Source organism: Notolepis coatsorum, assembly GCF_963971535.1.
Source record: "Notolepis coatsorum genome assembly, chromosome: 19".
NCBI classification, from domain to species: domain Eukaryota; kingdom Metazoa; phylum Chordata; class Actinopteri; order Aulopiformes; family Paralepididae; genus Notolepis; species Notolepis coatsorum.
In genome coordinates, this window is record NC_140183.1 from 90,406,056 (window position 1) to 90,432,488 (window position 26,433).

The window sequence follows — 26,433 nt, forward strand, 5'->3', positions numbered from 1 at the left end:
TGAACTAAATAGAGATTTACAAGCAAGCCATCGTGTTTTTCCTGTTACACCCACCACACTTTGTGGAGTGTTTCAGTCCTGTTCTCAACGGGCTGTTTTCATGTCTGTACCTTTAAATGAAAATTAGCTGCTCCCACTCTGCACACTGGAACTGCACGTGAACGATCAAACAAAATCCAGATCAAACTATAAAAACTAGGCATTGCAGATCAAATATGACTCAAGATCCAGCCATTTAAAAATGTTCACATATTAAATATTAAACATATTTTAGGTTCGTATGTATTGACATATTTCTTAGATGTGGATGACTTCTGGGTCAGGTGTGGTTAGTCCCCGTTATAAAGATGGTGGAAGATCCAATTTCTCTTTGGTTATACCTCATTTACACAGACTGTACCGAGAAAACATCAATGGTTGTGCAATACAACATTCACACATTATATTCAACAAAAGATATTTTTATTTTCACCAGAGATTATTTCTAATATATTAAATTAAGATTTCCACACACAGAAAAAGACAGGCCATGCAAAAAAGAAAACATCCATCTTTTTAAACAAACGTTTCCCCCTGAAAGACTACAATTTTTTTTCTTTTCTCTTATGAACAGTACATAGATACATTAATAGATTAATATACCAAAAAAACACACAAAAGTAAACGATGCTATGTCACTTGTCTGCGCCTGGTGCTGCAGAACCCTGTGCTTCAGACTGTAGCAAGCAGACTGTCCCCTTAAGTCTTGCTTGTATGAGGGGACTTAGAGCGAGGGGCCTTATTGATCGTCCTCTATGAGTGAAGTCCAGGCATTAGTTCCAGCAGGGTGGCTAGACAGCTGTCCATGAGCCACTCTACTGGGCCCACATGGCAAGGCTGAGTGGAGCTGTGATGTGCACTTTTGATTTTGATCTCTCCAACATCACTTCTATTGACCGACGCACTGTCCTGTGCTTTACTTGCTGGAAGAAGCACTTGCTGAGGCCTAGCTGGAAGCCAGGATACAAGCTCCCGTTGTGCTATCCTGGTCGCTGTTGACAAGCTCGCAGTGATGAATCTTCCATGGTCCGCTGAGGCCCGACTCTAATCACTGGTGTCATCTCCTGGCATGTCCACTGACCACTGACCACTGCAATCACAAGTTGGGTTATCACGACACACAGTGATGGGGCTAGCCCATGTTTGTTATCAGGGTGGCGTAGGAGTCGACTGGCCTCTCCAAACGCAAAGATAGACTCAGACACGGGCAGAAATCTACAGTACAGTACAGGTACTGGTCTACTTCACCACCATTTAATTCACTCCCCAAAAAATATGGAAAATGTCAATTACTTAACAAATATGACCTTTAAATAAAATAAATGTTTTTGGCTGTCACATTTTGTCATTTAAGATATTTTGAACCTTATCCATCTTCTCAAATCAAACATTTCCCTGGAAACGGAAGCAGCAGGTGAGTGGCTCACGTACACTGGTTTAACTATATGTTTTCAAGTCAGAGATTTGTCAAACTAATCATCAGAACATAACCCTTTTTGTTGTTCTCTCTCCATTAGAATTTAGAGACCCATCAGCAGTGCATAATGCTCTATGGTTGAATAAAGGATGAGCAGATTGGTGTGTGTGTGTGTGTGTGTGTGTGTGTGTGTGTGTGTGTGTGTGTGTGTGTGTGTGCGCGCGCACAGGCCTTCTATTCAATGACAGTCTGAGAGCTTCCAAACGTAAGTGCAACCTGTATGTGTCAACGATACAGAGAGGCTCGTGACGTCTTGCGGTCCTGTTCGCCTTCCCTTTATTCAAGTTTGATCATCTCGGGGGCTTTTTGCCCTGGAACTGCTGGTGTAGGCCTGCTCGTCTCCTGTGGTCACTGAGGTATTAAAAAGAAGAAAAGACAACACGATCCTCTTCTCATCAAAGTCCTCCACTTCTTCCTTCTGTCCTATGGATCAGCACCTGTACAGACAACACAAAGGAGCCAAGCAATCAGAGCTGTACATTTTTCATATACATGCGTTATTCGTAAATTACATCAGAATAGTCAAAATCCTAGATAAAAATGTCAACCCTTATGTCGGCTTGCAAGCCATGGCAAGGTCTGCCATCTAGTGGTTATTAAATGCATTACACTGCACCCACAAAGGGGGTAGTGCATAAAAACGACAAACTGTAACCAACGGGTCTATCATGTGCACATTTTGCATCCCGGGGGTTAATTAAATGCTTACCATGAGGCACACAAAATGGATGCAGAGAGGCATTATGACATGATGTGAAAACAAAGGATACAACATTCAATAGTGTTGATTGATTGATTGATTGAAAACTTTATTAACGGATTGCAGAATGGGTACAATACAGTACGGCTCAATACACACAATTGTTAAGGGGATGCAGACCAGAGAAAGACTTTCGTCTTGTTTACATCACCAGGGTCCCCCATTTTCAATTCATAATGTTATGCTACACGGATCAATTCTTCAACCTTGATATTGTAGTCAGGACGCAGGACGGCTGTACAGTGGTTGTCTTGGCATCAGAGGGGACTAATTGATGAGAAGAACAACATAAGGAATCCAACAACAGCGCACTATTCTATACCGTATAGCAAGTCCCGTAGTGTAACGTTCATATCACAAGTTTTCTTTACCATGGTTTGCGTTTGCCAAAAGGGATCACATTGGTATAGATTGCGATTAGCTTGGCGGCCGTTACAGAAAGGTGTGCAACTAGCATGGTGGAATATTGTCGAGGCAACTACCGGTAAGTAGTGTAGGGAGTCCTGGAGCTTCTAGTCCCTGGAGTTCCACAGTAACAGGCTTGGCGGACATGCAACATGGAGGATACATACTGTACAGAGTCAGCCTCCTCTCCCCATACGGTGTCTGATCCCAGTCCTTACCGTTAGCATACAGCATCCTCCTCCTCTTGGCCATCAGCAGCCTGCGGCCCTCCTCGTAGTCGTCCTGGTCCACGCTGATCAGCAGGCGCACGCCCTCCCTGCCCGCCGCCATCCTCAGGGAGTCGGTGATGAACACTCCCTTCAGGGCCTCCAGCAGGGCCCCGCTCAGGTAGTCCCCCCAGAAGGCCTCCAGGTTGTCCAGCTCCGTGAACTTGATCTCGCAGACGATGGAGCCCAGGTCCCGGGCGCGCAGCAGCGAGTTGGCCCGGCTGAACAGCTCAAACTGACGCTCCAGCGGCTGCCGCTTGTCCGAGGAGACGCCGCCGCGCAGGGCCGACTCGTGCTCCAGGTACTCTGCCCGCACCCGCAGGCGCACGTCTGACGGAGGGAGGGAGGGAGGGGGCAGAGGGAGGTGGTGGTGGGGAGGCAAGGGATAGAATAATGGGAGAGAGAGAGAGAGTGTAGGAGACAGAAAGAGTGAATTGGAAGAAGAGTGTAGTAAGGGAAGGAGGAGAGGAAACAGAAATAAGGATGAAGAGCAGGAAAGGAGCCAAAGGCCGGGTGAAGGGAAGGATCCGATTGGACAGAGGGTCATATCAAGAATAATAAAAGAGGGAAGAGGGCCATGGAGGTGGAACAAAAGGGAAGAGACAAGAGAAACAAAACACACAAAATAACAAATTATTAACAACTCGGCCACTTGAATTTATCTGCTATACATTTTATTAAGCTGGGATTATATGGAGGGTCAAGGGCACAGAGCTCTTAAAAAACAAAAGAAAAAGGGGGGGGGGGATGTATTGCAATAAGCAGGCCGACTTGTGGGATACGGCACAGAAATACTCATGAAAATAAAAACTGTGGGGGGGATTTCCTTTCATTAAAATCTGACAAAGCAACAGATGCAACTGTGCGGCGAGGCAGCGGTCAACAGAAACGTAAGGAACCATACAGCATAGTAGAGCTCTGCCAGTCATCGGACCGGTCGCTACTGCTGCTGTGATACTCAAGAGCATGTGGGTCTAACAATGGTACGTTCTTTTGGATGATTGAAAAAAGAAAAAATGAATTGGGGCTGAACAATTAGCAGAGGTGTCCCAGGCGTACAAATCGCATCGCGAGTTAGGAAACACCTTTGTTTGGCATAGATTCCTGCAAAAATCTAATATTTTCAATAAAAAATTTAAAATGGTTCCCTCCAATATCGTGGATCGTATCGCAATTGCAGCATCAGTCAAAATAATAGCAATTAGCTAAATTGTTCAGCCCCAAAATGGATCCTTCCCTCCCAGCCATGCTGAACATTTTTAATAATGGCCACATTTAAGAACAGGACGCAGGACGGCTGTACAGTGGTTGTCTTGGCATCAGAGGGGACTAGTTGATGAGAAGAACAACATAAGGAATCCAACAACAGCGCACTATTCTATACCGTATAGCAAGTCCTGTAGTGTAACGTTCATATCGCAAGTTTTCTTTACCATGGTTTGCGTTTGCCAAAAGGGATCACATTGGTATAGATTGCGATTAGCTTGGCGGCCGTTACAGAAAGGTGTGCAACTAGCATGGTGGAATATTGTCGAGGCAACTACCGGTAAGTAGTGTAGGGAGTCCTGGAGCGGCAGCTTGTGTTACGTCATTCTAGTCCCTGGAGTTCCACAGTAACAGGCTTGGCGGACATGCAACATGGAGGATACATACTGTACAGAGTCAGCCTCCTCTCTCATTTATCCAGAGCTCCGAGTGGAAACCAGCAGCCTGAGGAATTTTGCTGAAAAAAAAAAAAAAAACCATCCCTCCCACTCGTCCCAACCCCTTGAACCAGAGGTGTCCTGGCTCTGAAACATCAGGGACATCCTGACACAAATTGTACTTTACCTGCACTTTTCTTACCCTGCCTATTTTTATACACTTCCTATCAAATTCATGTGTCGGTTTTATGCTAATTTTATCTCACTCCCTCCTATGCACTGTGATTTTAAGAGCGCTGCTCTGTTGTATGTTAGAACTTTGCACTGCTCTGTTGTCATATTTGTATTGAACTATTTTATGTCAGTTCTATTTTATTATTTTTAGCCTATTTTTAAACTGAATCAAACCGCACTTTTTTACTCTCGTCTATTCTATTTTTTTTACTGAATGAAACTGTAAACAGAGAGGCCTATTGGGATGCTAGATCCTAATGTGAAACACTGATTTATCTTACCTTGCTACTAGGGATGCTCGATATTGGCTTTTATACCGATATACCGATATTGTCCAACTCTTAACACTTTGGCTGCCTAAGGTTAAATTCATGATATACCATAGATTGCCAGCGCTATTTGTCTATGGAGAAAGTCCCCTTCTTTGCAGGGCTATAACTTTTTAAATTCTATTGCTACATTGCCATTATTAGGGCCCATTCAAAGTCCTATATGTATTGTTCATTGTGTAGCAACGTTAAACTTTTTCATTCACATATTCATAGTAAAGTATGGTCTAATGTATAAGTATGTTTTCATCTCTTTCTGCAGCTTTCTCCAGAACGTGATCTATAGCCCCAAATGCATTATATTGATGATGAAATAGTTTGATGGCAATCAGCGCGATATAAAAAATTCCAACTAGACGTACTTCTAGAAGTTATTACACGTCATCTGATGTTGACCGGATGGGCGAGGGGGCGTTTATAATTCCGTGGGCAGCGTTATACCAATCATCTAATGTGGGTCAAATGTTGATAATAGCAGTTAGTATCGAAGACGGTAACGTTACACGCTGAAACTCACCCCAGTCTCCGCGCGCCGTTGGGCGATCATCGTCGAGTAGAAATCTTATCATTATGAGATATATTTTTACCCGGTCCATCTCCAGCTTGTATAATGGTATATACGTCCAAATCATGTTGTTTATCGAGTTATTGCCAATCGATCACCGTGTAGCGTGACGAGCCAGAGTCCCATGAACTATAGCGAGCGCCCGGAAGTACTACGGTCGTCATGACAACCTCTATTCAACATCCTGTTTGGCGATTGCGCCGATCGGCCACCAGATGGCGCTCCTGAACCGCCAGAGAGCTCAGTGGGTCCTGCTGGTGGATCTCAGGCCAGCGGAGGGGACATATGAATCCGATCGCAGATTTTTTAAATATTGATATAAGGACGACGTAACGCGTCCTCCGGCAACTTTAGCATGGCCAGCAAAGACGTCTAAAGACGGGTCCCGGCACTCAAAGTGTTAATTTCCGATACCGATATCAACCGATACCGATATATGCAGGGTTTCCCCCCCCAACAAACGGAATAATTTCAGGTAATTAACATTACATATGTCTTGTTGTGGAATTAACACAACATTATGCATACTTTTGACAATAAATAAAATCAGAATCTGTTCTTACTTGCTTGCCTGGGTAAATAAAGGTTATAGAAATGTAAACTATTTTAATAAAAAATTTAAACCAATACCGATATTTTCCGATATCACATTTGAATGCCAATATCGGTAGGCCGATAATATCGGACATCCCTACTTGCTACCTCTCTATCTTTTTTATGCTCACTTATGCCTGTATTATTTACTGTTGTGAAGCACTTTGAACTGCAACTTTTGTATGAAAGGTGCTATACAAATAAAGTTTATTATTATTATTATTATACAGAATTTGCCATCCGATAGAGGTGTTTTTCTTTCCCCCAACATGACATTGTATTGAAGGCGCTTTATTTTCCTTCGCCGCTTTGAAGCCAGAGTTGCATAGTTCTGTATATCTCTCTAGCTCTAATGCAAAAGAGTAAAGACTAAAATAAAACACATTTTTAGAATCACAGCAGCTGTATGTACAGAGTACATACAGCTTTGACCCTGAATTTAAGACAATGAACCAGATTTCAGTTGTCAAACAGCAACCTCAATCTCAATGTCAAACAGCGACCTCAAGGCAAAAGAACCTCTCTTGGTGATGCACTGTTAACTTTTTTTTTTATCTGATGTGTGGGTATAGAGGGAGGGGGGGGGGGGTGCTATTGCTGCACATAAGTTACTATATAGCTATAATATAAGATAGTTATATAGTAATTATAGCTATATAGTAACTTATAATGTGAATTTTCCCAGAACTCTCTTGGCAGAGCCTGGAGGTGTGGTCAGCAATAGATCAGACCGCAAAAAGAAATGTAAAACTTGGGTTCTTACCGAACCTATCTCCATGTGATTTATCTAGACATTTCTACAGCAAGAATTTTAGGTGTCAGTGAAACCAACATTGCAATCTGGTTAGAAGTGGTGGAGAGAATAAAAGCTAGCATATGAATTGTAGTGCCTGGTTAGAAACGAATGAAAATGGATGGATTATCCAAGTGGGGGTCCGGGGGGGGTGGGCGAGCGAGAGCATTATGTATGTAGGGTATTAGATAGCAATAGTATTAGGTATATATCTCGTAAACTACATTTATAATGATTCAAATGGTGATTTCATTGGATGTTTACTGTTAATGCTCAAAAAGGCCCAAATGTAAATAAATGGGTAGCAGCACCACCACCAAAAATGAGAAATAGGAATGGAGACATGTTTTCATTTCCTAGTTGATTAATTGGGCCTTTGATACAAGGAGGGACACTGGACAAAAAGTTAATTATGCATACAATTATATTTGCTGTATTTTTTGTTTTGTTTGTTCAATATTTGTAAACATTTGAGTCAAAGACACCTATATTCTGATTTAATAAGGTTCCAAAAAGCGTATTTTCCATCTAGAAACTCTTCCAAGAATGTAGGTGAATATACCAAATACACTCAAACTCATTTGGATTGGGGCTTTAAGGCACACAAGTTGTATCCTCTCAACAGAGGAAGGGCAAGAGAGTCTAGTAGTCCATTACAATTTTGAAAAGTATTCATTGAGAAGGCTGTGCCTGGTGAACTGAAAATATAGGATGCACTGTTCAGTTATCGAGCCATGGCAAGACTCGAGACGGATACACTTTGGAAAATGCCAATATTAGAAATGCAAACGTTTAATTATGGCATTGCTTTTGCATCTCTTGACATTTGTAGGGAGAGTGAAAACCAAACACGGTTTCCCGCTTGCTGGGCTTTATATAGTTGTAATGAGGATACTGTGCAAATTAACCGGATCAAAAGGAGATTCAACTACAGTTAACGAGGGGTGTAAGAATGTATAAAAAGGGTAGAAGATCTAAATATAATCTAAACTCATCTAAATCCCCCGAAGCAAGGACAGCACTGAATTCAAAAGTTAGTTTGCACACAAGAAAACTGAACGCAGAAGTAGTTTGAGATTTTTTTTCTTTTTTTTCCCTTCATGAAGGCAATGTTATGGTACAAGAACACCCAACAGTCTTTTTTGTCATTTGTACAGAAGTCTTGACTTAGAGAAAACAACAGACATGAATGAAGCCTTAGTTTGACATGATATTAATCCTCTCTCTTCGTTACAATGTCTAATGACAACAGCTGACTACTGGTAATAATGGTGATCCAGAACTGCATTTCTGTGTGAGAGAGAGACCATGGACAACAAAAACAGATGGCATAGTTCGACACTTGGAAGAGGCACCTCATCATAACACACATCATGACCGTCCTTAGAGGATAGAGTTATCTGTTCCTGCCAGCACACTGTCAAATCAGCTGCGACAGGATGCGCTTACTAAGCACTACACTCCTCGGAGGCAGAAAACTTGCTGAATGCCAAACAGACTGTCAAGCTTATATGGACAGTCAACACTCAAGAGAGGTACATTTTCTGTGATATATTCTAATGCAATATTCAGTGCGGAATCAATGAAATTATTGAGCAACAGAACAGTAACAGTTTTCCCTTTGTGTCATCAAACTGTGTGTGTGTGTGTGTGGGGGGGGGGGGGCTGTGATAAACACCTGCCCTTCATGCAATTACAGGCCAGCATTTATAGATGGCCTCCATTTCTGCCTGCCCATTGCCTAGTGAGCAGGGTGGCAGAGCAGTGATAGTAGCAAGGAGAAGAAGAGGGCCATTTAAAACCACAGGAACACAGTGATAGTCATTTTGTTAGGGTTACAGAGCACTTCACGCTTCATCAGACACAGATAGATCCACTTAGACAGGACATTAGGAGGCACAGCTTTCATCTTCTCCCCTTTAAACACCCAGCCGGTTCGGCTTCCTCCATTTCACCCCACCGCCCTCCGACCAAAAAATAAAGAAAAGAAAAAAATTTAAGTACCCATTTACGAGGAGTCACTTGGTGCGGAGAGCTTCAACTCTTTATCGATCCATTTTTCTGCAGAACGACTGACCATGAGTAGAGAGTTAGGGGAGCTCTGAGAGACAGGCGGACAGACCTCTCTTTGTCCCCCCCCTAGACAAAATAAATTGCCCTCTGTACAGTTTGTGCAGTTGAGTTTTTAGAGTTCTGCGAGTTCTGAGCATTTAGAGTTCGTTCTCTCCCTCTCATTGTGTGTGAGGATAGTGTATTCCTGACACACAGGTTGGGTCTGTTTTGAACTGCGAACATAAGAGAAAAAAGAGAGAAAGAGAGGGAAAGAGACAAGCACAAGTCGGTTGGATATCTGTCCACTGGGTTTCTTTTGTTTTCAAGAACAAGCAGGCATTGGCACACCACTCACTTCTATTAGTGGCAATGACATTCGAGTCTGGGTTATAGTTGATTGTGAAAGTCAAAATCAGCAAATCGCTTTAGTGGTAGATTCATAATATATTGCGACATGCTAGAGTCTAAGTGGAATGCTTGAAATGACCACAGCCTTGATGCCTAACCTAACCTTTACAGTCCCTCACCTTAAAGGTAGATTCTGTAATGCCGTCAAACAGTAACCTCTACGCCCCGCTTGGCATTGCATTTTGTTTACATTCCCCGTTTTGGTCGGATGTGTGGGTCGGAGTTTATTATTCAGCAAAAGGAGAAGTCACAGGCACTCTCAGTGAAACAAAAATGAAATGTAGGCTTGCCCGGTGCTCTCAAGAGTAGGGCAATGTTGAATCAGGGAGACCTCAGAGCTTTAGTCCAAACACTGGAGCACACGGATCAAAAAGGCAATACACTTTTATTTACAACGTTTTGACGCAGGGTGTGTCTTCATCAGAGTCAAGATTTAATCTGTGTGCTCCAGTGTCCTACTTTGGACTGAAGCTCTGAAGTCTCTCCTGGATTATTATACAGTGAATTTCTCCAGACCTTTCTTGGCAGACACTGAAGTGTGGTCAGAAATAGCAACCCCTCCCCTATACCCATTCAACTCCAACCCACACACCAGAGCATCAAACCACACAACAGACCAAAACAAATGCAATGCCAAGTGGGGCTATTTTGCCTAGAGGTTGCCTTCTGATGATGTATTGCCACCATTGCCTAGGAAAAGTCTCACTCTCAACCACTCAATGCATTTCCCCATGCTCTTCAGCCATCAACCAAAATTCACACGGTGGCCATTTTGCTCTCATGTCATGCTCAGGATGAGATTCCTCTCCATCCTGTTCCGAAGAGGGTGGAAATGAATCCCATCCGCAGTATGACATAAGAGCAAAATGGCCACCGTGTGAATATGGTCAATTGCCATTAATTCTCTGTCCGATTTGCCTTGCATGCAGGAAATCATTAGATCTCATTGTTTTACATACATGAATATTTACTAGGGATGCTCGATATTGGCTTTTTTACCGATACCGATATACCGATATTGTCCAACTCTTAATTTCCGATACCGATATCAACCGATACCAATATATGCAGGGTTCCCCCCCCCCTGGAATAATTTCAGGTAATTAACATTACATATCTCTTGTTGTGGAATTAACACAACATTATGCATACTTTTAAATATGCATATGTTAAATAAAATCAGAATTTGTTCTTACTTGCTTGCCTGGGTAAATAAAGGTTATAGAAATGTAAAAGAAAAAGAAAAAAAAAGTTTTTAATTTTTTTTTGGAAAACTGATACCAATATTTTCCGATATTACATTTTAATGCCGATATCGGCCGATAATATCGGACATCCCTAATATTTACATATTCAAAACAGCCTCGACAAGCAGCACAATGATGGATTATTATTCCTAAAGTGATGTTATCATGCAACACATTATTGACCATTTCATTTCATCAGGTGGTTTATATTCTAGCATTGCTACAAGGTCTGGATCAGAATTAAAACCTCAGTTGGGTGTAAGAGCCACGAGCAGCCCAGGTTTTACATCCCCAATTAGAGGGTTCTCTCTCCGATTTCTATCTTTAGGAGAGTGATGCGTTTTCACAAATACTAAATTAACTGTCCTGGGGTACAGGAAGCACATTATGTGAATTATTTAAATAGGTGGCATTCCCCTTTAAGGGTGACCATCTTTAGTCATGGCAGTTTGTTGCCTTATAAAATCGTTTCAGGAAAACAATTTTTATAAATATGTTTTCCACCTAATTGTTCAATTAACTACTGAAAATGTATTACCAGCATCTCTACACCTTTACCCTCATTAAGAAAGCAAGGATCTATGAATATGCAAATTGACAACAAGCACCCATTGATATTTACTAAGAATCCCAAGTCAGCAGCTTATAGTCTTTCAAGATACATCAGTACCTACTCAGCTTTCTGTGTATGCTAGTATAGTCACTACTCACTATAGTCAAAGTCATGCCTCCAAGAGGAGCACATTTTAGTGGAGGGTACCTTTGCTTTAATACACATCTAGATTAAAATGATGGATTAGAATGATCAAGACAACAGTTTGTGACACGTTTTAAAGTGTGTTTTAACACTGGGATCTGATGGCAGATGTAACCTGGCCAGGTAGTCAGAGAATAGACAGTATTAGCTGGTGAGTGAAAAGTCTGAATTATCCAATGGATTTTCCACATAGACAATGTTGGCAATAATAATTTAAATTGCACCAGTGTTCTCCTTTAACCCTAAAATTACCAGCCGATTATGACAAGCAAGGGGATTTAAAAAGAGATAGTTGAGATTTTCTTAAATTCTTTATTTTTTTACATTAAGTAGTATGAAATACTTGCCAGTAGTGTAATGATGCATAGCCATTAGCTGACTTACCAAGACGCATGGTAGAAGTTCTGACTACGTTCGGAGCAAGCTGAGCAGCTTCAGACAGGCAGCACACGGAGTCCGGTAACAAAAAGGTTTTAAGCCACACCACAAGATGCAAACAAAATATTTAACCGTCCACAACAGAATACAGCAGTCCTCCTGTATTCCTGATGCTTCTCAGACTCAAGCAATGACTAGCTAGCTAGATAGCCCCAGTGTGGACATCGTGTTAGTCTGATGGAGGAATCAAGCCTCAGAAATACACAAGGACTGCAGTGTTCTGTTGTGGATAGTTTGCATGTTGTGGTGTGGATTAAAAGCCTGTTACCGGACTCTGTTCACTGTCCGTCTGAAACAGAAAGCAACCAGAACTTTGGCGATAAGTCTTTGTAAGCAAGCTAAAGGCTCTGCATTGATTACACTACTAGTGGCAAGTATTTTGAATTTTTTATATCACTTTATGTCAAAAGAAAATCTGAGCTAATACATAACGGTCACAAGCATCCCATTTAGATAGCATGAAACCACCCCATGAGCTGAATTTAGGTTGTAACAGCAGTTGTCAACGTCAAGACCGTAATTGAGACACTTCACTGAAAATGATCCGAGACTTGAGAGATAAACCATGATGGGTAAGAAGAGTGGAAGCTGGACTGAATGCTGGGAGCGTTGGAGTGGTCTGCCCTATCCATCTCTGCTCCCTCCGACACACACACAGCCGGGGCTCACACAGGGTGCAGAGATGAGATACAGCAGGGGCTTCCCACAGCACAGCGAAGTTGGGTTATATTCCTCAGAACTGATTGAGCAAAAGGTTACAGAGAAGCTTTGTCCACAAGCCATCTGTCGGCAACATATAGGGTGTTATAGGGGGTTACATAACATAACATATATGGGTTCTTTTGAGATGGAATACATGGTCAGACTATAGTGCCGTTTTGGTTCAGAATCAGTTGGTTGTTTGAATTGTAGACCAGGTATGTATGACCAGAGGTACTGGACAGGGTGCCACGAGAATACAATGGACTCAATGAATCTGCTGAATGAGAGGACACTTCATTCCAATGGAAATTGAGAAATATTGAATCTAGAAATATACTATATCTTCATTATGGAACAACCCGAAGTATCCCCAATTGGACAATTATTTTCCCAAATCAAAAATGTAACTTGAGTTGTGTGTTGATTTTAGTTTTTTTTTTTAAAGACATTTTAGATTTGTATGTCAGCTTGGAGGTCGGATAGGATTCAGCAGAGAAATATTTGTCGCACATTGCAGAGGACTCTTGGTCAGTTCCGTGAAACACTGAGACCGTTTAGAAAGGGGACTTCAGAACAGAATGGAGATGCATAACCCTCTTTATCAACAGCGCACAGAACCAAAAAAAAAAAAAAGGGGGGACATTCCAGGACAGTTGGTGGAGAGCAAAAGGTATTTCTGAAGGGGATAGGGAGGTAGGACAGCTAAGATCATGATACACAGGCATATTGAACACAGAGCATAGCGGCGGGCCCACCCCCGTTACAAGGAGGAGGGCCTCTTTACCTTGGACACCGGACCAGACTTGTGAGAGCGGAGCACGCACACTGTTGAACGTACGGACAGAGTGGAGGAACAAGACTTTTTTTTGTTTCGTTTCCCAGCCTCCCTCTCTCTCTCTCCCTCTCCATTTCCGTTTCCTAGGTTACTCGATCTGAGTCACAATCCTGAGTCAACCTGGTGAGATCAAATGTGGAGTCAAGAGAGCAACATGGTCACAGTCACAGGCACGTCACTCACGCTGCATAGGCTAGGAAGGCTGTCTTCAATGGGAGATGGCTTTGAATTAAGTCTCAATTGTAAAATCTCAATTGGGCAATGATTGGCATTCGAGTTGACTTTGTTGAGAGGGTCTGCATGAATGACCAGCAGGTTTCATAGGAAGGGCAATTTGTGTATTTTGTTAGTTCAATCTTATGGCAGTGAGAGGAACTAGCATCGAACACCAGCACAAAGGAGGAGGCAATAGCAGAAAAGTGGAACAGGACATTTGACAGTAGAGTTAATAGCGGTCTGGTCTCAAGTGGATAATAGAGGCTAGATTGTCTAAAATAACTTTTCAGGAAGACATGCGAGGACTGGAAATTGATACTTTTGTACGACTTACTGTAATAATCTCAAACTTAGGAATAGAGCAGAGAGGGGGCTTGAAACTAGTGGTGTCACTCTGGACTGGACGAGTCTATCACAGCATGGAGAAAAGGAGAAGACCTACCTATCAGCCTGGGCCTCTTAACAACAGTTGCTGAAAATAATCAGGTAAGTAAGATGAAATAAGGGAAGAAAGCAGGCAATGAAGGGCCAGATAATAGACATGGTAGCAGGGAAGAAATCCCTATGATTTTGCGTATACTTTATGAAGCTAGTTAAGGTGATAAAATGCCCAACGTGTTGAGATGTAAGAATGAAGATGAGATGTGCATCAGCTTGAGCAACATAGATGTGAATACAGGAGATGCTCTGCCACTAAGCTCTCCTTGCGTCATGCAGTTCGAACCAGAGGCAGGTTCTCACAATGAGGACAAACTCAAAAGTAATGGTTAGGATTTTTTTTTTTTTTTTTTAATGCAAGAATTGGATGTTTTCATTCATGTAAGCCTGAATGAATGTGTGACTTTCTTAGATGACAAAACCATAGGCTTGATGTGGTCCAGTGCACAATTACTTGCGCAAAACACTTGCGCACCACACGAGTGCACATGGGGATTTCAGATTTCAGTTCAATAATGTGGAGCTCAATGGGCTTTTTAAAGGGCATTTTGTATGTAAGCATGTTGACCTTTTGCAGACAGAGCCTGTTAATGTGTGGCTGTTCATTAGTGTGGCAAAGAGCTTGTTAATATGTGGCTGTTCATTAGTGTGGCAAAGAGCTTGTTAATATGTGGCTGTTCATTAGTGTGGCAAAGAGCTTGTTAATATGTGGCTGTTCATTAGTGTGGCAAAGAGCTTGTTAATATGTGGCTGTTCATTAGTGTGGCAAAGAGCTTGTTAATATGAGGCTGTTCATTAGTGTGGCAAAGAGCTTGTTAATATGTGGCTGTTCATTAGTGTGGCAAAGAGCTTGTTAATATGTGGCTGTTCATTAGTGTGGCAAAGAGCTTGTTAATATGTGGCTGTTCATTAGTGTGGCAAAGAGCTTGTTAATATGAGGCTGTTCATTAGTGTGGCAAAGAGCTTGTTAATATGTGGCTGTTCATTAGTGTGGCAAAGAGCTTGTTAATATGTGGCTGTTCATTAGTGTGGCAAAGAGCTTGTTAATATGTGGCTGTTCATTAGTGTGGCAAAGAGCCTGTTAATATGTGGCTGTTCATTAGTGTGGCAAAGAGCCTGTTAATATGTGGCTGTTCATTAGTGTGGCAAAGAGCTTGTTAATATGTGGCTGTTCATTAGTGTGGCAAAGAGCTTGTTAATATGTGGCTGTTCATTAGTGTGGCAAAGAGCCTGTTAATATGTGGCTGTTCATTAGTGTGGCAAAGAGCTTGTTAATATGTGGCTGTTCATTAGTGTGGCAAAGAGCTTGTTAATATGTGGCTGTTCATTAGTGTGGCAAAGAGCCTGTTAATATGAGGCTGTTCATTAGTGTGGCAAAGAGCTTGTTAATATGTGGCTGTTCATTAGTGTGGCAAAGAGCTTGTTAATATGTGGCTGTTCATTAGTGTGGCAAAGAGCTTGTTAATATGTGGCTGTTCATTAGTGTGGCAAAGAGCTTGTTAATATGTGGCTGTTCATTAGTGTGGCAAAGAGCCTGTTAATATGTGGCTGTTCATTAGTGTGGCAAAGAGCTTGTTAATATGTGGCTGTTCATTAGTGTGGCAAAGAGCTTGTTAATATGTGGCTGTTCATTAGTGTGGCAAAGAGCCTGTTAATATGTGGCTGTTCATTTACAGGACCCTGAGGGCAAAGCCACAGAAATAGGAAGACAGATAAAACTTGTTAGTGCATCGAACAAGATTTAAAAAAAAAAAAAAAAAAAAATTATTTGCGAGGGGTCAAACAGCACCTTGATTTTGGTTCAAACATACAGAACTTATATATATAGCCAATATGGTACATTTTTCAATATCAAATTGAGATAGGCTTACTTTAAAATAACGGTTGCCACTCTCAGTAGACAGCAGCTACAACCGACGGGAAATCTTGAGAGCTTCCCACCCTCTTAATGTTAACTGGAAGACACTGGAATGTCTAGGTAGTGAAAAGTTATGAGCACTCACATACCAGTGTATTATTTAAGTACCAAACTCACTGTAAAGTAGCACTTAGGCTAAATGGTAACTTGAGACCAAATTATTTTGCAACAAGAGATACAGGCATAACAACCCTACTTAAAACCAGCGACACATGACCAGTTTGAAGCCAGTTACAGGGATTGAACAAAGCAGAATGAGCTAAATGAGACCAGGAGAAATCATTTACACTGAATGCAAAAGCAATGAAAGGTAACTTCTGTATTAAAGCTGTGTGTTTTGATAGACCTACAGCCAGGGGTGTAAAGTACTTGAGTAATTGTACTTCTAAAAAGTACTGTTTTGGGGGATTTGTACTTTACTCGAGTATTATTAGGTTTGTATACTTGTACTTTTACTCAATTACATTTAAGAAAACATTTTATACTTTTTACTCCTTACATTTAAAATGCAGACCTATAAAATACAAATGTCGCAGGTCCAACTATTTGAATTAGTATATTTGTTTCTCTGGCCGAACTAATGTAAAACGTAAAACGTATAAAAACCTATAATCAAATCGACCGATGATGAAACCTATTCGGCTCTGTCTATTGTCTGGCCGTATAGTAGATGAAGAAGACAACCGATGAGGGCTACCTAACGTTATATTGACCCTGTTCTAATTCAAGACACTTGGACTCGAAGTGAGAAATGGAGTACCTCTAAAACAAAGGTAACATCTATTTTACGTCTACTTTACCAAAACCCCACCCTAAAACATGCGTTTGTATGATCGCAGCGTCTGAAAAAGACCCCCCCCCCCGCTTTGTGAAGAAACATATGGTCGTGTTTACCTTTGACCTGGCAATAATATAGGTTTCAGGCAAGCAGCTGCAAGATTTGCGCATACGCTGCACAAAACACACTTTATCTCGCGATCTAGAAAACCAGCCTGGATTATTTTGAAACAGGGCAATGTTTAGCGTGGTATAGCGCACAAACGAAAGTATGTAGAAATTAACTGTTTTGTCCCTGTTGGACTATAAATAGTGCCTGTCAAATGAGCCATACTATTGTCTCCATAGCTATAATATAGAATATACGATGGGTCCGCAAACATCGTGAAAATGGTCAATAAAGCTGGCGCCAGGGAGTAAAGATGGGAAAACAACGTGGCAGTCAATGAGTTAAACACCTGCTATCAGAAGAATAGACAGTCAGAAAAAAAGTTTTTACTTTTACTTTTTAGTACTTAAGTACATTTAAAAGTAGAAACTTTTTGACTTTTACTCAAGTGTGTTTTTAGCCAGATACTGACTTTTACTCGAGTACGATTTTGAGACAGTACCCATAGTTTCATTAAGTATAATTTCTGGGTACTTTTTACACCCGTGCACATCCCCGTTTTATGGCTGTAAGTAAAAGAAGGTGATTTATTGATATTATGCCAATGAAATAACGCCAGCTTTGTGTGCGTTAGTGGTGCAAATGGCCGGAATAACTCAAGTCTGAGGTTGACAGAGGAGTTACGATTGTAGACTGGACGGCAGAAAACAGTGTGGCGATGTTGGTGAAGGAGTGAAAGAATAACTCTTAAGAGTGAAGGGGAAATAAGATACAAAAGGAAAGAGTGAGATGAAGATAAGTAGGCAAGAAGATGTGGCCTAAATCTAGCAGAGAGAGAGAGAGACACAGGAAGGAGGCGGTGCTCTTACCGCAGGTCATCTTCTGTGGTAGGGGTGGTGGTGGGAGCGGCGGCCTGCATGTTCTCTTGGATCTACGACTCCAGCCGTGGCCCCTCCTCTTCCTCCTCTTGGAAGGCGGGCTGCCGGCAAGCCCCGGCATGTGAAACCTGGAGACACCTGGTAGACAAGAGCAACCCTGGAATTACAACACCAGCCTAGGATACGTTGTTATGAGCAGCAATACTGTTGGCTTTATTTAATTTGCGTTACTTCTTGTTGTCCTGTAAGGGCTTGTGTCCACACAGAAAAGCGAAACAGGGCTCCTTTCTCTAACCCAGTGTGACATAATTAGCATTGAAGCAACTGAGGTTAACACTTGAGTGGAAGCGTGCACTGTTTAAGGTGTTAATACTTAAGATTATTATATTTAAAAATGTTAATTAAATAAAGATACCACATTTGGCATTTTCTCAGTGGCATTTGTTGAAATAGCCATTCAATGTATTTCAGCCATTCCCGCCGAATACTCAAATATAATGCAAGAAATAACACATGCATGCATTGTAAATTACACATGTCAAGCATGGAAGAGAAGAGCTGGTGTAGGCAAGGCAAGCGGTGGAACACTGAGATCTGCCGTTTGAAAAACACTGATGTTACCACCAGTCACCACAGGTGTCGCCAAATCCAAACAGACAATCTCCACAGCTGTCATAGATAACAACGTTTTTGGTGGCAACAAACATGATCGGTAAGTGAGAGAACAATTATATATAGTTGCAAACCTTCAGTTTAGGTAAAAGTAAAAATACCATGATTTACCAATTTACCAAAATACCCTGCATTCAGAGGTGTACTCTAGTAAAAGCACTTTAACTGTATCTGTTAATGTACTTCATTGTCAAAGGTCAATGTACACATTCTATATTAGGACTCGACTGGTGCCACTTTTAAAGTATCTTTATTAGCCAATATTGTTATTTGAATATTGGCCTGGCCGACTTTACCATCTTTTGTGGGCTCAATTTTAACACTGGAGTGAAAATACCTGCATCATATACACCTAGACGTCCAACCATATACGCTTATTTCTAACAGCTGATATCCAACAGCTGATATCTAACTATCAAGTAATTTCCTGTTTGGAAAGATTCACCCTGCAGCCTCCATCTTCCTTTTCCCCCCAGTGGTTGCTTTTTAAAAACAAAACCAATCTGACCTAAAAATGGATTTCTATCTACATCTTACACCTCACAACCCCTGGGGAGAATTTGTCTTTTTCCAAAACCACCCAAAGGGAACGTGCTTACCACTTCTCATGGTCATTTCTTGGCGAGGTAGTTCCGTCTGTTCCCACTGACCGTCTCCCTGTCCAGAGGGACACTCCAAGACTCTGTTCGCTATTCCATAATTCATTCTGATTCGCTCTGGTGATACTGACAGGTAGGAAGAAATTTAGTTAAATACTAGTCACTTGGCTTCAACAACAAAGATTGGGCTTCTGGTTGTGGATGCTGATATTATCTATAGTGCACCACCAACACAAGATACATCATTCAAAAACAATCAACATGGCCATTAACACATCCACCACCATAAACGGCTTACGACAGGGTTTGCTGATCATGCGAATTCCGCCAATCCACGGCGTACAACGTTATTGAGATCATATTTCATTTTTTCGCCATGGTATTCATAATTCCGCCACCCAGCCTCTGCTGAGACAGTGGGACTCGGCACAACCGTGCAACGCTTCAATACCGCCGCCTGGTGAATGATCGGGCAAGTTACAACCGGAAATGGATCTCTGGTGATCTCGGTGCATCTCGGAAATCCGTCCGGCAGTCACATATTGTTGCGGGACTCTAGACACACATCCGTGTATATGGATCGCTGCCATAACTCAATAATCGATATGATTTGGGCGTTTATTGCGCCATACAAACCGGAAATGGATCTAGTCGATCGACGTCAAATAAGTGGGATCTTTTTCCTCCAGTCTCATCGGCGAACGGTAAGAGGACAGTAACGTTACTTTCAGCGCGATTGTTTATTCATTTCAATGCAAACCGCTCTGATCAATATATCACCCATACTACATAAAGCATTTACTGACAATCACGGAATTATAAACGACCCCCCCCCCCCCCTTTCATCCGCGCATGATGAGTCATAACGTTTAGGATCGTATTCAGTTGGATTTTTTAATATAGCGTGTATATTGCGAATAAACTGCAATTGATAATCTATATTATGCGTTTAGGCCTATAACTAGCGTTCTAGGAATTACTGCAGAAAACGATAAACACTTATATTCTAGAATCTAGACGGTATTTTCGTATGAATGAAAAAGTATAACGTTCCTACATCCTGAACGATAGATAATCGATGTTGAATGGGCCATAGTAATGTCAATTTAGCAATACAATTTAAAAAGTTATAGCCCTGCAAAGAAGGTGAACATCTCCATAGATTTAGACTGGTGGCAGTGATCATACATTGATGGATAGAAGCATGGCAGTTAATGTGTTAACACTTTAAGGACCAGCCACGTATATATATATGTGTTTCGGTGCCATGCGTTGTGGACCAGAGGCACGTATATAGCCGTGGCAAGTTGTTATTGTTTTATTCCATATTAATAACCGGATCAAGATCCCCGATCGACTCTGCAGATCTACCCGCCTCTGTGGAATCGGCAACATGCAATACCGGCCAGATCCTCTTAGGGGCGCCATCGCTCCACTGCAGTATCATTGTGGGCAAATGGAATTATAATTTTTTTTTACCCTCCAACGGAGTATCATATTACTCTGATCACAAACCAACAGCATGCACCGTGTATCACGTTTCGAAGCGGAGATTTCACTATGGAATAAGGGGATTTATCATCAACCAATGGACATATCGATCTACCAGATGCCGATCGATAACGGGGAAATGCTGCCGGGTATCACACGGGCTGACGGTAAGACATTTATCACCTAATTTATAGCCGGATCGGAGCTTGCTGTGCAACGCTAGCAATCGATCTGTGAATGTGGCTACTTACACGGACACTGTATTGGTAATCAATAATACTAATCGACGTCCCCCACCGCTTGAAGTCAGAGGGCCATGGGCCCAAGGCGTTAAAAAAAATTTAAGACGTTATTAGCCTTATTCCCTTCATGTGTTTTTTATTTACTGAAACAGTAGGAAAGCTCCATGGGAGACAGAGTAGGGGGGGACACAGGAGAGAGGGTGTTGGGGGAGAGACGGCAGAGGAGACACAGAAGAGAAGGTGTTGGGGGAGAGACGGCAGAGGAGACACAGAAGAGAAGGTGTTGGGGGAGAGACGGCAGAGGAGACACAGAAGAGAGGGTGTTGGGGGAGAGACGGCAGAGGAGACACAGGAGAGAGGGTGTTGGGGGAGAGACGGCAGAGGAGACACAGGAGAGAGGGTGTTGGGGGAGAGACGGCAGAGGAGACACAGGAGAGAGGGTGTTGGGGGAGAGACAGCAGGGGAGAGACTTGAGAGGGTGTTGGGGGAGAGACGGCAGAGGAGACACAGGAGAGAGGGTGTTGGGGGAGAGACGGCAGAGGAGACACAGGAGAGAAGGTGTTGGGAGAGAGACGGCAGAGGAGACACAGGAGAGAGGGTGTTGGGGGAGAGACGGCAGAGGAGACACAGGAGAGAAGGTGTTGGGGGAGAGACGGCAGAGGAGACACAGGAGAGAGGGTGTTGGGGGAGACAGCAGAGGAGACACAGGAGAGAGGGTGTTGGGGGAGAGACGGCAGAGGAGACATAGGAGAGAGGGTGTTGGGGGAGAGACGGCAGAGGAGACACAGGAGAGAGGGTGTTGGGGGAGAGACGGCAGAGGAGACACAGGAGAGAGGGTGTTGGGGGAGAGACGGCAGAGGAGACACAGGAGAGAGGGTGTTGGGGGAGAGACGGCAGAGGAGACACAGGAGAGAGGGTGTTGGGGGAGAGACGGCAGAGGAGACACAGGAGAGAGGGTGTTGGGGGAGACAGCAGAGGAGACACAGGAGAGAGGGTGTTGGGGGAGAGACGGCAGAGGAGACACAGGAGAGAGGGTGTTGGGGGAGAGACGGCAGAGGAGACACAGGAGAGAGGGTGTTGGGGGAGAGACGGCAGAGGAGACACAGGAGAGAGGGTGTTGGGGGAGAGACGGCAGAGGAGACACAGGAGAGAGGGTGTTGGGGGAGAGACAGCAGAGGAGACACAGGAGAGAGGGTGTTGGGGGAGACAGCAGGGGAGAGACTTGAGAGGGTGTTGGGGGAGAGACGGCAGAGGAGACACAGGAGAGAGGGTGTTGGGGGAGAGACGGCAGAGGAGACACAGGAGAGAGGGTGTTGGGGGAGACAGCAGAGGAGACACAGGAGAGAAGGTGTTGGGGGAGAGACAGCAGAGGAGACACAGGAGAGGGTGTTGGGGGAGACAGCAGAGGAGACACAGGAGAGGGTGTTGGGGGAGACAGCAGGGGAGAGACTTGAGAGAGGGTGTTGGGGGAGACAGCAGGGGGGAGACTTGAGAGAGGGTGTTGGGGGAGACAGCAGGGGAGAGACTTGAGAGGGTGTTGGGGGAGAGACGGCAGAGGAGACACAGGAGAGAGGGTGTTGGGGGAGAGACGGCAGAGGAGACACAGGAGAGAGGGTGTTGGGGGAGAGACGGCAGAGGAGACACAGGAGAGAGGGTGTTGGGGGAGAGACGGCAGAGGAGACACAGGAGAGAGGGTGTTGGGGGAGAGACGGCAGAGGAGACACAGGAGAGAGGGTGTTGGGGGAGACAGCAGGGGAGAGACTTGAGAGGGTGTTGGGGGAGACAGCAGCTGGGTGATCTTTGCTTTACCTGTCCTCCTTCTCTTGTGTGACACGAAAGGCAAGAGGTCATGACGGGTGAGGACTCGGAGCAGCTGCAGCAGTGGCTCCAGGTTGCCATCCGTGAGGTGCCCTCGCCTCTCCAGCTCCAGCAGCAGCTCTGTGCCCGTCTTGGGCTTGTGTCGGGCCGCCGTCGGGCAAGGGGAGCCCCTGGGCTGTGACCGCCTCCAGGCGTTCAGCAGTGCAGGACTAGGGGGAGTAGGGGCCACGTCAAAGTCTTCTGGGTCCCCCGTCCAGCCTGCTGGGTCGAGGGGGTGCCATCCAGGGAAGGTTTCTTCAAGCAGGAAGGAGAGCACTTCCACGTCCGTCTCAGTCAGCTGAGAGCCAATTATTTCAAAGACCTCATGAAGGGAAAGCAGCCCATAGTAGTTGAGGCATTCCGTTTCATCCCAGTACAGGGAGTCCCTGATGGAGTATCCTGGGCGATACATCACAGCCATGGTCTGCAACAGGGCTGGAGAATAGGCCTTTTTTCTTGTGCAGGTCTCAACCTATTAGGTAAGAGCTGGTCAAAATATAACAGGTTCAGACATATACTACAGTGGTTTGAATGTGAAATTATTAAACGACCGCAACGTAACGTTTCTGGCTTTGAAATGGGGGAAACATATTCTGACCATTTAAATAACAATAGGAAATAATAAGAACAGCAGCCAGGCCAGGAGAGCTTAGCGTTAGCTGGTAACATTTAGGGCTGCTTATGTGAACAACAACACAGTGTTTGACGACGAGCTGAATCGCACATACCTGCTATGTTCGGTCAGTGGGGCGCCGTCTTGTTACAGGCAGTGTGCAGGATGTACAGTATGTCGAGTCTGTCGTTGTGTATCTGAATATTAATATCTCCTGGCTGCAGCGTCCGATCTTCACCCAACACCCAACAGCTGTGTTGAAAGTGCAGCAAATTGTGCAGCGTGACCCTTACGTAATCACGTTCCACTGGGAGAGAAAAAAATACATCAATTATGACCAGAAATGGTCACAATAAGTACCAACGATTGAATAAAAACTCCCGACCAAAGTGTCTAGAATGAGCTCGTCGTCCGTGCACTGCCCGTTACTTTACAGTTAGCCCGTTCGTTCGACGTTGTTTACCCTTCATCACAGAAACAAACGTGCACGGGACTCAATTCGCCAACCAGAAAAAAAGCCCTTTAAAAAAATCGACATATGTATCTACGATGTAATATATAAGCAGATATATAATCTCAAATATTGACTATTTTTTCTTTCCGACAACTCACCTTCCTTGTCGTTCGCTAAATGTCGGAGGTTTTGTTGTTTTGGTTGGAGGCTCGTGGTGGTGATCTGTCACTCACTCGCTCCACCCACGCAGTGCAGCAGGACGACAACAACAAAGAACCAGCCAATGGCAGTATTTGATCTCTCGTGACGTAAGGTTTGAGGCGTTTAAAACTGATCTACGGTCAGATTTTCTCCGTAAACTCATTGTCCAATCAGCAGAGACAAAAAAAAAACTGGTCCTAAATTGATTGATTGATTGGTTGGAAACTTTATTTAACAGATTGCAATACACACACAATTTAAGGGGATGCAGACCAGAGAAAGACTTTCGTCTTGTTTACATGACAGGGTCCCCCATTTTCAATTCATCAGGATATGACATACATGACATACAGATAGACAGTAGCCTACTGCTACATCTATACATTTATGACATACCAGATTTACAAATACAGTACTGTTTTTGATACAAGAAGAGTCTAAAAAAGAGAGTATATACATTTGACGAAGAAACTGTACAACCTCAGCTCGGAACTATAGGCAAAATCTGCATATGGCTCGCTGATAACAAACTATCATTACACATGGGCAAAACAGAGTCCATTCTCTTCGGTTCAAATAACAAACTCAGCAAGACCAACGGCTTCTCAGTTACAGTGGGTGACAATATTGTCACAAGGAAAGATGAAATTACATACCTAGGTTCCATCCTAGAGGCAAATCTTTCCTGTGACAAAATGGCATCCAATGTAATAAAAAAAAGTCAACCAACGAACTCGATTCTTGAACAGGATCTCCTCTCTGGTAAACAAGAATACCCTGAAGACTCTGGCAGGAGCACTCATTCAAGGGTACTACGACTATGCTTGTACCTCATGGTACCAAAGCACCTCAAAGGCGCTAAAAACAAAATTACAAACATCTCAAAACAAACTGGTCAGACTACTGCTTGACCTTACTCCTAGAACCCACCTCACCCCTGCCCACTTTGACAACCTAGGATGGCTTAGAGTAGACGACAGAGTACAGCAACTTGCAATGGGCCTGGTCTACAAGATACACTACACAACCAAGGTACCCTTGTACATGTCAAAATACTTCCCAAAGGTCAGTGAATACCACGATCACAACACCAGAGGGAGCTCCACAAATCATGTTAAACCCAGATTCGGCACAAACAAGGGACTAAACACGTTTAGCAATTATGTCACATCAATGTGGAATGCCCTACCCACAGCTGTAAAGGAATGTGAATCACTACCCACTTTCAAAACCACTCTCAAAGAACACCTATACGAGAGACTGCAATTCGGAACTGGCCCCTGTAAATGTCCTAACACAAACCCCTCCAATGTAGGGGAGACCGCGGCACAGTGGATCAGAAATCTTATATATTTTTATTCTTATATATTTCAGCATTTTTCCTGGCTTGATGACAGCATGGTTCTGGTATACTGTGGAATTGATAGCAGATCCTGCCAACTGCCAAATATGAGATGCTGAGATGGGGTTGAATGTAAAAATATATTTGATCCACTGTGCCCCAGTAACGGGGTACAGTGGATCGCTACCTGGGGCACTGTGAATCAGTCCAGATACTATACATAATTTTTCTGAAACCAGATAAAGCATGCAATAGTATGGCACAGATTGATATAATATATATATATATATATATATATATATATATATATATATATATATATATATATATATATATATAGTTATATAGTTATATTTGGAATAAAAAATAGTTAAATTGAGGAGTTAATATTGCCGTTAGTCAACAAACAAAGCAACCTCCTTTTACCGGGGCACAGTGAATCACTTAAGAAACCCGAAATGTTACATTTGATGGTACAAAACGGGGATTACCTTTCAATTCTTCACAAAAGTGTGTTGCCTGGAAATTAAACACATTTTCAGATATGGATTAACCAGAGGCACACACTGATGACATCATCAATGCATTCCTGTGTACAAGTTTCTATAAATAGCCACTGATTCACTGTGCCCCTTGATCCACTGTGCCCCGGTCTCCCAATAAATGTACTATTAAACCCAATAATACACGAGACCCTCTTCTTGGGACCAAGTAAGGTTTAGTCGATAATCCAATGTACAGGTACCCCCCCCCCCCCACCTACCCATCCACCCCACCACCTACAATGTACAGTTTCCCCCCCACCCCACCTACCCAACCCCCCCCCTCCACCCCTCCTACCTACCAACCTCCTACCTACCAACCTCCTCCAATGTACAGTTTCTTCGTCAAATGAGTCTCTTTTTGAGACTCTTCTTGTATCAAAAACAGTACTGTATTTGTAAATCTGATATGTCATAAATGTATAGATGTAGCAGTACTGTCTATCTGTATGTCATGTATGTCATATATGTTATGATGAATTGAAAATGGGGGACCCTGATGTAAACAAGACGAAAGTCTTTCTCTGGTCTGCATCCCCT

At 43.2% G+C, this 26,433-nt stretch overlaps 1 protein-coding gene across 2 annotated transcripts; it reads right to left on the minus strand.

The window, feature by feature from the left end:
- Window positions 1–523: 523 nt before the first annotated feature.
- On the minus strand, window positions 524–24,016 carry dedd1 (death effector domain-containing 1). 2 transcript variants are annotated; one of them, XM_084336854.1, is made up of 7 exons: window positions 23,967–24,016; window positions 23,470–23,661; window positions 22,694–23,213; window positions 19,152–19,277; window positions 17,872–18,018; window positions 2,900–3,277; window positions 524–1,953 (listed from the first exon to the last, which is right to left on the minus strand). In XM_084336854.1, the coding sequence occupies exons 3-7, from the start codon at window positions 23,160–23,162 to the stop codon at window positions 1,940–1,942; spliced, it is 1,134 nt and encodes a 377-aa protein (XP_084192980.1). In that variant the 5' UTR covers window positions 23,163–23,213; window positions 23,470–23,661; window positions 23,967–24,016; the 3' UTR covers window positions 524–1,939. The 2 variants fall into 2 exon arrangements, with proteins under 2 accessions (XP_084192980.1, XP_084192979.1); XM_084336853.1 differs by having other exon boundaries at window positions 22,694–23,227.
- Between the last annotated feature and the right edge of the window lie 2,417 nt (window positions 24,017–26,433).